Genomic DNA, 12,798 nt, shown 5'->3' on the forward strand with positions numbered 1-12,798 from the left:
TTGGTATATTCTTCACAAAATGCTTGTTTTGAGATCTCACCATCTAACCAAAACTCATTTTTCAATACTTTTTCAGCACTTTTCCGTAGTTGTATATGAAAGACAATTCGAGATAAAAGTCATAGTACAATGGTATTATATGCTGCACACCGTTTGTTGTGAACCAAACTTGAAAGTCAGAGAAACTGTTACTAGGTGGTTCGTAGAATTTAGAAGCAAAGTCATAAAAGTCCTTACCAATACAAAGAAAACTGTTGTTGCTTGAACTGAAACTTGCATGACACATGACATTTTGAGGGTCAAACACGTTTCTATAAACTGTCAAATCTGCTGGTGGAAGTATAAATTTAAATGGACCATCTGGTGGTAATGGTTCGTTCTGGTTTAGTAACCGAAGAAATTGTGCCCAAGAACGTTTGTCTACTCCCCAATATAAAAACTCTGTATCTCTTGGAGGGTTAATTTCAATCTTTTGAAATGAAACGGTGGAGTTCATCTTGTCATATTCTAGTTTCAGATAGTATGTTCCATTTAGTAAAGAGTCGTATTTTTCTTGAAATTCCCAGTAGTATTTGTTTATTTGAGTTTGAAAGTCATTTAGAGTTTTTTCAAGACTTTCGTCTGAACGAATTGTAAAGATTTTCATTTCGTCAAATTTTTCTATTAGACCATCAGAACCTTTATACTGCCCATGAAAATATACTGCGAACATAAACGCGTTAGTTCTATTTGAAAACAAAACTCTTCTAAATCCTATTGCCTTTGCATCTGAAGGACTTTGAAGCCAACGAATTGGATAGTCAAACCTGTATATACGGGATGAAATTTCTTCATCTGAAATATTTCTACCAGCATTTGTGAAGATATAGTCTAACGGTTTTGTATCTGCTACTTTTGTTCTTTGTTTTTCAACCTGAAGCATTTAATATATGTAAAAATATATGGTTTTAAAAAATGTTTTTAAAATGGTATGCCATATAGCTTCTTGAATTTGTTAAGAAGTATTTTAACGTTTTTTCCATCTGTATCTCTAGTGTTTACATAAGCATAGCCTGCCTTAGTAAAATATACTTGTAATTTCCTATAGTTTACGCCGGTATAAAAGTAGAAAGAGTCTTGTTCTTCGCTATAGTAGTAAAACTCAAACGTATGCTTACCATAGTCTGTAATTTCAATTGTTTCATCTTCTAGTTCGTCGACAAATTCGAATACAATATCTCCAATTTTGCCTTTGTTCTTATTGTTTTCAGAACGAGTGACCCAACGTAAGTTTTCAAGTCTATTGTCGTTTCTTATACGGTTTATATGGTCTACAAAAGGTAAATTGTTAGGGTTCGGTATAAAATGAGTTGCAATGACAACATGTTTAAAATAGTGTTTTCCACCCATCTTCATAAGAGCATATCCGTCATTTCGCTCCCATTCGCTTAAAACTCTTTTTGTCTCTTTGTTTCTGACTTCAAATGACTCACAACAGTGAATTTCATATTTCTCATCTAACAAACAAGTTTCCCAACGGTCTTCTCCAACAAACTCAGCGTACATTTCAAATAAAATAAAAAAATGTTTTTTTCCTTTACTTAACATAACCGCCCGCTACCATAAGTCTTTGACGCCAACCCATACCAGCTAATGAAGGTTGACTTGGTTTAGTTTCCAAACTAAACTTTGGTTTTGGTTTATCTTCAGTTTTTGGTTTCTCTTCTTCTATTGGTTTTTCGTCACTTTTCGGTTCTGCTGACTTTACCTCACTTGCTGGAATAGTTGTGTCGTCAACATCTTCATAAATATCATATGCCATTTGTTTTTGTTTTCCTTTCAACTTTTTGTGTGTTTGTTGTAAAGTTTAGAATATTTCGACTCTAAGTCAATGAGATGTTCTATAATGAACTGTTGGTCAGTGAAGTAAACTTTTCCATCTGTTGTCTCGAAAGCTCCTTCAGACTTCAATATTTTATTTGTGAGAGTCTGTTTCTTTTTGAGATACTAGCCGTTCCATTTCTATGAAAAGTGACTTTGTAGTTGGGGTTGTATTTCCAGACCTGGCACTTTCTATTATTGAATTTTTCTCTTCATCTGTAAGTTCTTTGACAGGTTTTGACAATGGTTCTGAACTTTTTGTTTGTGGTGTCAAATCTACCGTTTCAACTTCTTCGGTCATTTCATCTCAGTAAAAAATTTTAGTTTGGTTTGTTTTCAACTGGTTGTTGAGGTTTTTTAAGTCGGTCTAAAACTTCCTGAGGTATAGGAAGAACTTGACAAACACGTTGTGTAACTGCTGGAAGCCGACAAAGCCATCTTGAACCCATTTGTCTCAATGCTGTATTGTTCATTTCATCTCAGTAAAAAATTTTACATTCCCCACGTTTGAGGCGGTTGAGGTTGGTTGTTGTTTACCCACTGTTGTGCATGGTTATATCCTCTGTTAAAGAATCTTTCACCTTGGTCCATATAGTGTCCTGCTTGGTTATAGTAGTCATTTGCTTTGTTATAGTAGTTTCCTGCTTGTCTTCCTACATTGTCCATCCATCCTTGAACTTTTCCTCTTGTTTCAGGATTTGGAATAAGATTTGCTGCATCTCGTGCTACATCCCAACCTTTCTGTACAGTTTGTATAATAGGTTGTGCTTTCTCTTTCAGTATACCTAATGTACTCAAAATCTTCCTTCCAACTCCAAATACACCTCTGGCTATTGTTCCCACTGCGGGTAAAAATCTAGATGCGACTCCTGCTAATGCGCCAAATAAACCCATTTCTTATGGGTTAAAAAATGACGAATCCAAACAAGGACCCCTATGTTTCTAAAGCGACAAAGAAAGCACTCATGGTAAAAATCTTTAGTTCAACACCAAATGCTTGGTTTATGGATATCTTGGAAAACATTCCGAGAGTTAGAACAGATGGACCACCATACTGGCTAATATTTGTCGGTCAAAACACAAGATACTGTGAAGCCATACCATTATGGTCCAAAAATATTTTAGATGTGAAAACTGCTTTGACAATATTCGTTGACAAATACCATCCAACAAAACTGACATCTGACTATGAAAGTTCTTTCAAATCAGATGATGTAAAAAACTATCTGCGTTCAAAAAATGTAAACCAATATTTCATTGTCGACCAAAACCATTCTGCTCTTGGTGTCATTGACGGTTGTATAAAAATGTTAAGAGACTTAAACCAACCACAAGGTGGTGAAGCAAATGAAATGTCATATGACGACAAGTACAGACATTTCTCCATGGCAAAGATGAGACAAGTTTTAAATATTTACAATAACCGTAAACAAAAAGGTTTGGGAAACCACTCCCCCGAAGAAATGAAAAACAACCCCGACTTAGAGAAAGACTATATATTTAACAATTTAGTCAAAAGGGATGAACAAGAAAGAATGCCGGGCTTCAAACTTCAGAAAGGTGACAAAGTAAAAATAGAAATACCTAAACGCGACCCATATGAAAATACTATTGACTATGACAACAACAAGTACCCGACAGGTACTCACATTCGTGTTCGTAAAAATAGAAGAAAGTATACAAGAGAATATTATGAAGTTTTAGGCAAACATGGCAAAATGTACACACTGCAAGCAGAAGATAAAACTACTATTGCCAGACCTCGTTTCAAACTTGTCAAAGTTCAAGGTGGTATACTTTCAAAGACAGTTCCTAACAAATATAAGACAACTCCTGACGAATATGCTAAAGAAGTGGAACATGACGACTAAGCATTTCTATACCATGCGTAAACTGTCATGTAAGGTGGCATGTAGTCTTTACTTTGTCCCGTTGTTTGCGTATATCCTGAAACGCGATGTATATGGTTTCCTCCTCCCTCAGTGTTACTCCAGTAACAATCTATAGCAAACTTAACGTTGTCTTTAACATCATATCCTTTACCTTTTGTCATTGCTGACCAATCCCAATATCTATGCTTATGCCAACCTGCTTGAGATGTACTTAAATCTACGTAGTGACTGTGCGCAGGTAAATTTTCACCCGAAATCGTTTTACTTCCACCTGTTTCCTTTGAAGAGTTTGCACAATACAAAAACCTGTCGACTATTTGAGTCCAAGTTCCAAAACCCAGAACTGTTTCTGGTCTGGTAGAGTTCATTGACGTATAAATAGAGCCAACCGGGTAAATGGTTTGAAGTATTTCTGTCTTTAATGTTTGAAGCTCTGTTTTGTCAGCTTTCTTATCTAACATTGTTGGTAGTTCATATGCTTCAAAGTTTCTGGCATGCTCTTCGATATTCCTGCAACTGTTAACTAAATTGTTAAGAGTATCTTTTACGCTTGTACTCGGATTCTCTGAAGGTGCACTTGAACCAAGGTCAAAGTTCAATACTATGTCGTCTGCTGTAAAAGTTGTAAAACTTGTATGTGTATGTCCAACGTCACTTTTCCTGTTTAAGGTTTCTTGTAAGTTTGTAATATTTGCAATGGTATGTGTATGTCCAACGTCACTTTTCCTGTTTAAGGTTTCTTGTAAGTTTGTATATTTGCAATGGTATGTGTATGGTTCTTGTCGGCTTTAAGGTCTAAACATCCTGAAACCCATCCTGTATCGGCTTTAGTTTTTAAAATCTTTGACGTCCATTCATGATACCATTCAACCCTTTCTTTAATTTCATTGTCTTTTTCATCCACATATTCCTTATCTGCCTTCTTCACTAACGCACTAGCCACACATGCTAACTCATCGTTAACATATGTTTTATCTGCTTTCTTTTCAACATCCTCTTTCGTTGCATATGTTGCATCTGCTCTGTCATGTTCTTCTTGAACTTTTTCAATGACATACTCTTTGTCAGCTTTGTTGTCAACATCTGCTTTCAAAAGAAGTTCATCTATAGGTTTCTCGTTTAAGGTTCCTTTTGTTGGATTTATACAAACAGTATGGTTCTTGTTGTCTTGAAACAGAAACTCATCTGTCATTGGGTTTAATGTCAGTTTTAAGCTTCCTTCTTTCAATGACTCAGATATCTTAGAATAGTTTGAAAAGTTTGTTGTGTTCTTATTTAGAGCTTGTATTAATGAGTTGTCGGTTGTGTTGTATTTCTCTCATAGACGCTGTTTCATTTGACATTTTTATTCTAGATAAAATATGCTTCCAATAGAAAAGGAAACTTCTAGAGTTGCTACAACTAAACCATTAGATGAACTTTTTACGAATGTCGCGTCAAAAGTTTGAGACAGAGACCGTAAAGCATGAAGGCTATCGTTTTGACTACCCATTGAGATGGCTAAGAGACCCATCCGTCACAAAAGCTATTGGCTTTCGTAGAATGAAGTTCATTTCAGAAGCCATACATGGTTTCCCATTTACGGTCGGTTTTGAAGTTCGATACTATAACAAAGAAAAACGTACGTATGAGAAATTTGAACAGGGAAAACTTTTACAAGTTAGTTTGCTTGTAAACTTAGAAACAACTCTTCAAGCTTTTCAAGAAAAAATAAACGATATCTATCTCGAATATGCAAACCAGTTTAACATTGACGAAGGAGAGTACCATCTCGATATTATATATGACAGGAAAAATGCAACTGTTAAAATCGATAGAATAGAAGACCTTGGAGAAAACGTTTATATTTCTACAAAATATAACAACTTGGCATGGTATAGATTTTTGAGGATGTTAAATCAGCCTGCAGCATATCCAGTACACCCGGACTTTTATGAAGTCGAAAACCCTAATGGAACATATGAAAATGTTTTCGACTCAGATGCTATTATAGTTCATGCTTCATTTTCTGGTGCACAAAACTCTTTTTTATGCTTGGCAAATGACTTTTACGAAAAACCTACAAAGCTATATGAACCACCGAGTGGAAGTATTTCAGATTTTCAAGTATGGTTTACAACAGATGGAAGAAAGAGAATAGTTCCATTATACCATGCGTTTTACTTAGAACTTAGTTTCATATACAACTACTATCGAACGGTAAAAATATAATTTTTTAATACGGTTGAGGTGTTGGATTTGGTTGCCAACTAGACTGTGGTGCAGGTTCAGGCTGTTGTATAACAGGAGCTTGTTCTTCTGGTTCAGGGTCTTTAGGTATAATACCAACGAACTGACCTACTCTTTTACCAATATTTTTGACTCCGTTCCATACTCCTCTTCCGACAGATTTTATTCCATTCCATATACCTCTTCCAACATTTCGAAAGAAGTTTCCAATACTACTGAAGAAACCCATTTTACTATATGTAAAAATCTAATGTCCGCCTAGTCTCTTTACGTTTCCTGTTGAGTTCCATAGCATTCTTTAACTGGAGCTCATACATTCTATTTCTCCTCTGGTAGAAAACATACTCTGGGTCAACTCCTGTGTTCGCGTCATCTGCATAGAGTTGTTTATATCCCACTTCAGGGTTTGTATAAAACTCTTTCCATCTCATATTTGCATACCATGGTGGCAAACCTAACGCAGCGTCATTTGACATGGCAGTTTGCATTTGTACATCTGTTGGCACTTGACCATAGTTTGCCATTGCAGTTTGTATTCTAACTTCATTTGGAATATTCTCTGGGTTTGGTTGTCCAGGTTGCTGTGCATTCGCTAAGTTCTGTGCGTCCATTTAATATTAGATAAAAATATCTCTTACGAGTACATATACTGAACATTTGCAGGCATCGGTTCATCTTCATATTCTCTGTACTTTTCTGCCACGTCAAAGAAATAGATGACACAATGGAAAAAACCTAAAACAAGTAGTCCTATTTCAAACCACATTTACTTACCAAAAAAATTTCTTTGTTGTGACACTTTTTCCGGTTTATAGGACCTCTCTCATATTCTATCTTGTCATATCTAAACTCATAGTCATGTATGTCCTCTAACCATCTCATAACGGTTTCCAAACCACTTTTTATCGGATGTAAAGTAAAAGCATGGATGGTTATGTAAAACGTCTAAAGTTTCTAAAGAGTCTCTCAAAGTCCAGTCTACTTGGTATTGAAAATCGTATGTGTTATAGAACGGCGGGTCTACTATAAAGAAAACATTTTCCTTGTCTTTAAATTTTTCATACAACTCTGTCCAATGACATCTCACAAACTCTATACCCTCAATATATTTTTCTATGTCCTCTTTGAAAACCTTTGTATAGTTAAGATATAAAACGTTTGACATAAGTGTTTCAATGTCATGAACTCTTATAGAACCACTATATAATAGTCTAGCAGATATACTATCCCAGTCTATATATTCTACTTTTTTCAAAACCTCTCTGACAATATTTTTCTTATCTAATGGTATACTTTCCATCTTACCTATAGGTATCTTTTCTTTCAACTCACTCAATATTTTGTTTGTGTCTGGTATATGTTTGAGACGGTTCATATAGTTGTCGAAGTCATTGCATATAATCTTTGAGTCAGGAAATACAGTATGGCACAAATGGGATATATAGAAACTTCCACCGAACAAATCTACAAATGTTAGACCATTCGGTAGTTTCTTAAGTTCTCTCAATAGAATATCTTTACATCTACTCTTATTTCCAAAGAACGGTAACGGTGGTTTTGTAAAATTCATTTTATATATATAATAAAACTGTTTTTACCTGAAAAAGTGACCGAAAAGTGACAAAACATGAAAACTAGTCGGTCAAAGTCTTGTCAGTTTTGTAAAATAACCGTCCTATCTCATTCTAAAGTTTCTAAAGAGTCTCTCAAAGTATACTTCCTTGGAACGCCCGTAACTTTTCTGTAGCGACGATAGACCCTTACTTGTCCGGACATAGTTATACTATTTTGAGTCCTCTACCGAAAAGTCAACGACAACGACTTTCAAAAATTTTTAGGGCTAGAAGGGGCGCAGCCCCTGGGAAGCCCCCTATACCCAAAAAAAACCTCATTTTATACTTCAATTATACTAAACATCTTCGGGGCTAGAGGGCACGAAGTGCCTGGAGGCCCCACTACCTTTTTTTTTTTTTTTTTTTTTTATATATATGCTCAATATTTCATTTTTCAAATTTATTATTTCAAAAAACCAATAATTGGCGACATTGTTTACTGTAATAATTGTTTTTAATGAAAACACTATATGCCTTCCTTATTTTCTTTCTTTTTTATTTTTTTGAAAAAATCAAAAAAACTCGAAAAAAAATCAAAAAATCACAAAATCGATGAATTCTCAACGTAATTTAAATCTTCAAAATCGTAGAGATTGGTCATAATATAACTAAGCATTATGATATGGTAAAGTTCAAAAAATCTCTCTCTTGAACGAGATAAAAGCTTAACAGAAATAACCTTAAAAGTGCTTTTCTGAGGGTGGTCTATCGTCTATAGGGCACCCTTAAACTATGAGTCATATTGTCACCCAAACTCTCAAGCATACACTCACTCGAATCAACAGTTATAGTGTCTGTCAAACCACAGTTATATTGTCAGTCAAACTATCAGTCATATTCTAACTAAAACCGTAAGTCATAGTGTGTGTCAAACCGTCAGTCATATTGTCAGTCAAACTGTCAGTCATACACTCACTCAAATCAACAGTCATATTGTCATCCAAACTATCAGTCTTATTCTCACTAAAACCGTAATTCATATTGTCACTCAAACCGTCAGTCATATTGTCATTAAAACGGTCAGTCATACACTCACTCAAATCAACAGTCATATTGTCAGTCAAACTATCAGTCTTATCCTAACTAAAAAGCTAATTCATAGTGTGTGTCAAACCGTCAGTCATATTGTCACTCAAACTGTCAGTCTTATTCTCACTAAAACCATCAGTCATACACTCTCTTAAACTATGAGTCATATTGTCACCCAAACTCTCAATCATACACTCACTCAAATCAACAGTCATATTGTCAGTCAAACCGTCAGTTATATTGTCAGTCAAACTGTCAGTCTTATTCTAACTAAAACCGTAAGTCATCGTGTGTGTCAAACTGTCAGTCATATTGTCACTCAAACTGTCAGTCTTATTCTAACTAAAAAGCTAATTCATAGTGTGTGTCAAACCGAAGTCTTATTCTCACCCAAACCGACAGTCATATATTCATTCAAATTAGCAGTCATATTGTCACCCAAACTGTCAGTCTTATTCTCACTAAAACCATCAGTCATACACTCTCTTAAACTATGAGTCATATTGTCACCCAAACTCTTAATCATACACTCACTCAAATCAACAGTCATATTGTCAGTCAAACCGTCAGTTATATTGTCAGTCAAACTGTCAGTCTTATTCTAACTAAAACCGTAAGTCATCGTGTGTGTCAAACCGTCAGTCATATTCTCAGTCATACTGTAGTTCATACTATCACCCAAACTGTTGTTCATACTGTCACTCAAACTCTAAGTCATATTGTCAGTCAAACTGTGAGTCATATTCTCTCTCAAACCTTGAGTTATACTGACAACCAAACCCTCATTCAAAATGTCACTCAAACTGTCAGTTATATTCCTAGACACATTCAAACTTTCAGGCATATTGTCAGCCAGATACTCAGTTATAGAGTCACTTTTTTGTCATTAATGAATTCAGTTATAGATTCAAACATACATTCGGTCCAATATTGGATCATGTAGTTAATTCTACATTTTTTTAACTTGTAAGTCATTATTTATGAAAATATTTAAAATAGTGTAATTGCACAATGATGTGCAGTATTATCTTTAATATTAATATTGTAATATGATATTAGATTTTATCATATGAGATATTAATATTGATTTATGGATCACTGCACAATGATGTGCAGTATTATCTTTAATATTAATATTGTAATATGCAATGTTATATTCTAATTTGAATGTTCCTTTTTAACCTCATGATTTCTTCTCACTGATCTGCCTTTTTATGCAGCATTTTGTATTTAATCTCTCTTATCCTTTAGATTCTCTATGCTTTCCATCTTTCTAAACCAGATTCCATTGTTAATTCTTAAATTAACACAAATCTTAAATTTCATATTAGTCATTGATCTGAAGTTATTGAAACATCTGACGTCTTTAGATTATCTTATCTAATATTAAAATGATTGATCTATTTACATTTTTAAAATAGTCCTAAAAAGTCTCAATATTTATAAAAGCATAATAAAATTAAATTTTTTAATATCATTTTGTAAATTATTCGTTTACTTTATGGCATAGTCTTGAAAAAGTATCAAAAAACATTATCTTAATGGTCTCTAAAGAGGTTAAGTAGCATACACACAGATATGCTAATGTGGTAAAAAGAGATTTATTGCAAAAAGTCCAAAATAGTATATTTATTATCAAGATTCGCGTGGAAACGTACGAGTTTGGGACGAATAACTAACATTCTTAAACATTTAGTAATACTCTGATAAGTACAAGTCCTTAGATGCGACATATGGCTTCTTTTGTTCTAACTTACCAAATTCAAGAACTCAAGTTGGCAGTAACTCTGTACTAAACATACTCTAAGAGCTTGTCATTATTCCGTGTATGACAAATCATACTTTAATGTTTTACTCGTTGAATAAAGAATGCTTGATTTTGAAATCGAATGTTTTTGCTTAAATAGTTCCAGATTCTTGAACTAGGGACGGAATTAGAGGACACGTCTTTGCTGGTTAGTCGCGTGCTTGATGACAATATGCTACAATTATAATAAACGTACAAAAGGGACGAAAATTGAGAGCTTGTAACTTTCAACCAAATAAATATTTATTTTAAACCAGTTTTCTACATTTAATATGTGAATTATATCAAAAGTAGATGGGCGATACTTGTAAATCTATTTAAACTATTAGTTTGCTATTATTGAAGAACTTTATAATTTTTTTTTCTTACGTATGGAATTAAAGATAATTTTGCCGATTCCAACTGGTTTTTCTATATGAGTTAAATATGCCAAGTGAAATTGGACTTGCCAATATTGTAAATTGAAGTATGGACTATATATCGATTTTCATTGATTGATGAATAACTCGGAGTAATGTAATTGTTGATAATGAAAAATAGTTTTCAATTGCTGGTAAGGGCCAATGTATGTTCAATAGCTCCGAAAGCAAAAAATGCACGTTTAGAAAAGACGATAACGATTAAATTACAAAATCGATAACGACGACGATTAAATTACAAAATCAATAATGACCCCACAATATGGAAGGAATGCAGTGAAAAAACAAAATCATTAAATGTCATACATCAATTATAAATGTGCTAATTATTCCAGTTATTATGGAAACTTTGAATTTGAAATAGAGAGTGATTTCATTGATTGAGAAGATGAAATTATACATAATTTTATCCATCTTTCCTTGATAAAGCTATTTATAATAAAGTAATAGAATAGTCATAATAATATAATGAAGTTGACGAATTTTCCAATTTGAAAGATCCAAGGATAAAAGTGACACTTGTCATGGTTTTTACAAAACGATGTATTCTCATATTTTTGTCTGAAAAGTAAATATTTTTATAGTCCATAAAGTTACTAATAAGATTATAAAATAACTTAATTTGAGAATAATTTATTTGACGGGTCTTGAACCAAAATTTTATTTAAAATAAATTTGATAAATTATATAATTGCATCCCAAGAATAACTATTTGTAAATTGTACCGAATTTTCAATGTACTATGAACCGATTTTCATTTCAAAAGATGATTTACTTTTAACTACCATAATAAATTAATTCTTTTTATCAATAAATTTTTATTATTGTTTTTACTGTCATTTTTTCAAAGAGCTCACTCAAAATTGACTATTCTTAATTCAATTTTTTTTACCTTCATCTAATTGATTTCTAATTTCATGGATGATCGAATTGATAGTCCTAGTGGTAATGACTCCTTTAAGACCTCAATAATGAAGTTCCTTGAAGAAGCTGAAGGTTTAGAAGAATTTAAATTATCGAAAATGTGTGAGAAGTTCAATTTTCAGCGCAGAAGGTTTTATGATGTAATTAATGTGCTTGAAACTATTGGATGTTGTCAACACGAAAGTGTAGACACAATAAAATGGATTGGAAAAGATAACATTACCCAAACATTGAATAAAATCGCCATTGCCAATGGTGTAGAGAATGAACTGATTAAATTAAAGGAAATTATCCCCAAAGAAAAGTGCGATACGATAGGAAAAATTACCCAATTATGTCTTTTGCTCTTTTTAGCTCTGAAACGTCAAACGCTTAATATTAGACAAATAGCTGTTTACTTATCGCGTGGCAAAAACATTACAAAAACTATTTTGTGCAAACTATATCAGATTACGTTTATTTTATCAGCAGCTTCAGTACTTGAAAAGACAAACGCACCATGTGAAGTCAAGCTGTGTGATAAATATTTCAATTGTGTATCAGATCCCGATGGTACAATGAATAAGTACTCAATCAATTCGTTGTTAATTAGCCGCACCAAGAACAATGAGCCTTTCATCGACTTGAGACGAAAGGAATTTGAAAAATACTGCAAATATGTGGCAATGAAGCAAGTTGTCACAGACCATCCAAAGAAAGTCAGGAAGATACTTGTTTAATGTAGTTATCGATTAACCATATCATACAAAGAGGGACCTTCATTCGTATGGTCTCTCCATGTTATATATTTTTATGAAAAAAATTGTTTTAATGTTGTTATACAAAATGTGTATATATGTTATTTACTCGCTGTTTGATTCCATGTGTGAATGTTTTTGGATGGTTTTTTCATAGATTTCTAAAAAAATATCTTCGTTTTGATGAACTTTTGGTTTTTGGAATGAAGGGAAAAATTTCCCTAGAAGATTGGTTAAAAATCTTGATATAAAGAACTTATAAAACTAAAGACACCAAATCTAATGAAC

At 33.4% G+C, this 12,798-nt stretch overlaps 4 protein-coding genes and 1 pseudogene across 5 annotated transcripts, besides 3 other annotated features; 1 reads left to right on the plus strand and 4 right to left on the minus strand.

Annotated features, from left to right (window-relative positions):
- Positions 1-4,527: part of a mobile genetic element that runs on past the window's edge.
- Positions 62-500, minus strand: TVAGG3_0796840 (annotated as a pseudogene). The gene has a single exon. A coding segment is annotated over exon 1 (439 nt).
- Positions 2,353-2,754, minus strand: TVAGG3_0796850 (uncharacterized protein; the record flags this gene model as incomplete). Its single annotated transcript, XM_051247181.1, has 1 exon — positions 2,353-2,754. The coding sequence occupies one exon, from the start codon at positions 2,752-2,754 to the stop codon at positions 2,353-2,355; it is 402 nt and encodes a 133-aa protein (XP_051082656.1).
- Positions 4,528-5,967: 1,440 nt separating the features above from the next.
- TVAGG3_0796860 (serine threonine-protein phosphatase family) lies at positions 5,968-6,210 on the minus strand (the record flags this gene model as incomplete). Its single annotated transcript, XM_051247182.1, has 1 exon — positions 5,968-6,210. The coding sequence occupies one exon, from the start codon at positions 6,208-6,210 to the stop codon at positions 5,968-5,970; it is 243 nt and encodes an 80-aa protein (XP_051082657.1).
- A 74-nt stretch (positions 6,211-6,284) lies between these two features.
- Positions 6,285-6,592, minus strand: TVAGG3_0796870 (uncharacterized protein; the record flags this gene model as incomplete). Its single annotated transcript, XM_051247183.1, has 1 exon — positions 6,285-6,592. A coding segment is annotated over one exon (308 nt), but the record flags the coding sequence as incomplete, so codon positions are not given.
- A 1,692-nt stretch (positions 6,593-8,284) lies between these two features.
- Positions 8,285-8,319: a mobile genetic element.
- A 2,569-nt stretch (positions 8,320-10,888) lies between these two features.
- Positions 10,889-11,105: a mobile genetic element.
- Positions 11,106-11,749: 644 nt separating this feature from the next.
- On the plus strand, positions 11,750-12,645 carry TVAGG3_0796900 (transcription factor, enhancer of yellow 2 family; the record flags this gene model as incomplete). Its single annotated transcript, XM_001582657.2, has 1 exon — positions 11,767-12,492. The coding sequence occupies one exon, from the start codon at positions 11,767-11,769 to the stop codon at positions 12,490-12,492; it is 726 nt and encodes a 241-aa protein (XP_001582707.1).
- Positions 12,646-12,798: the final 153 nt, after the last annotated feature.

The sequence above is a fragment of the Trichomonas vaginalis genome, chromosome VI, assembly GCF_026262505.1.
Source record: "Trichomonas vaginalis G3 chromosome VI, whole genome shotgun sequence".
In the NCBI taxonomy this organism is placed as follows: Eukaryota; Parabasalia; order Trichomonadida; family Trichomonadidae; genus Trichomonas; species Trichomonas vaginalis.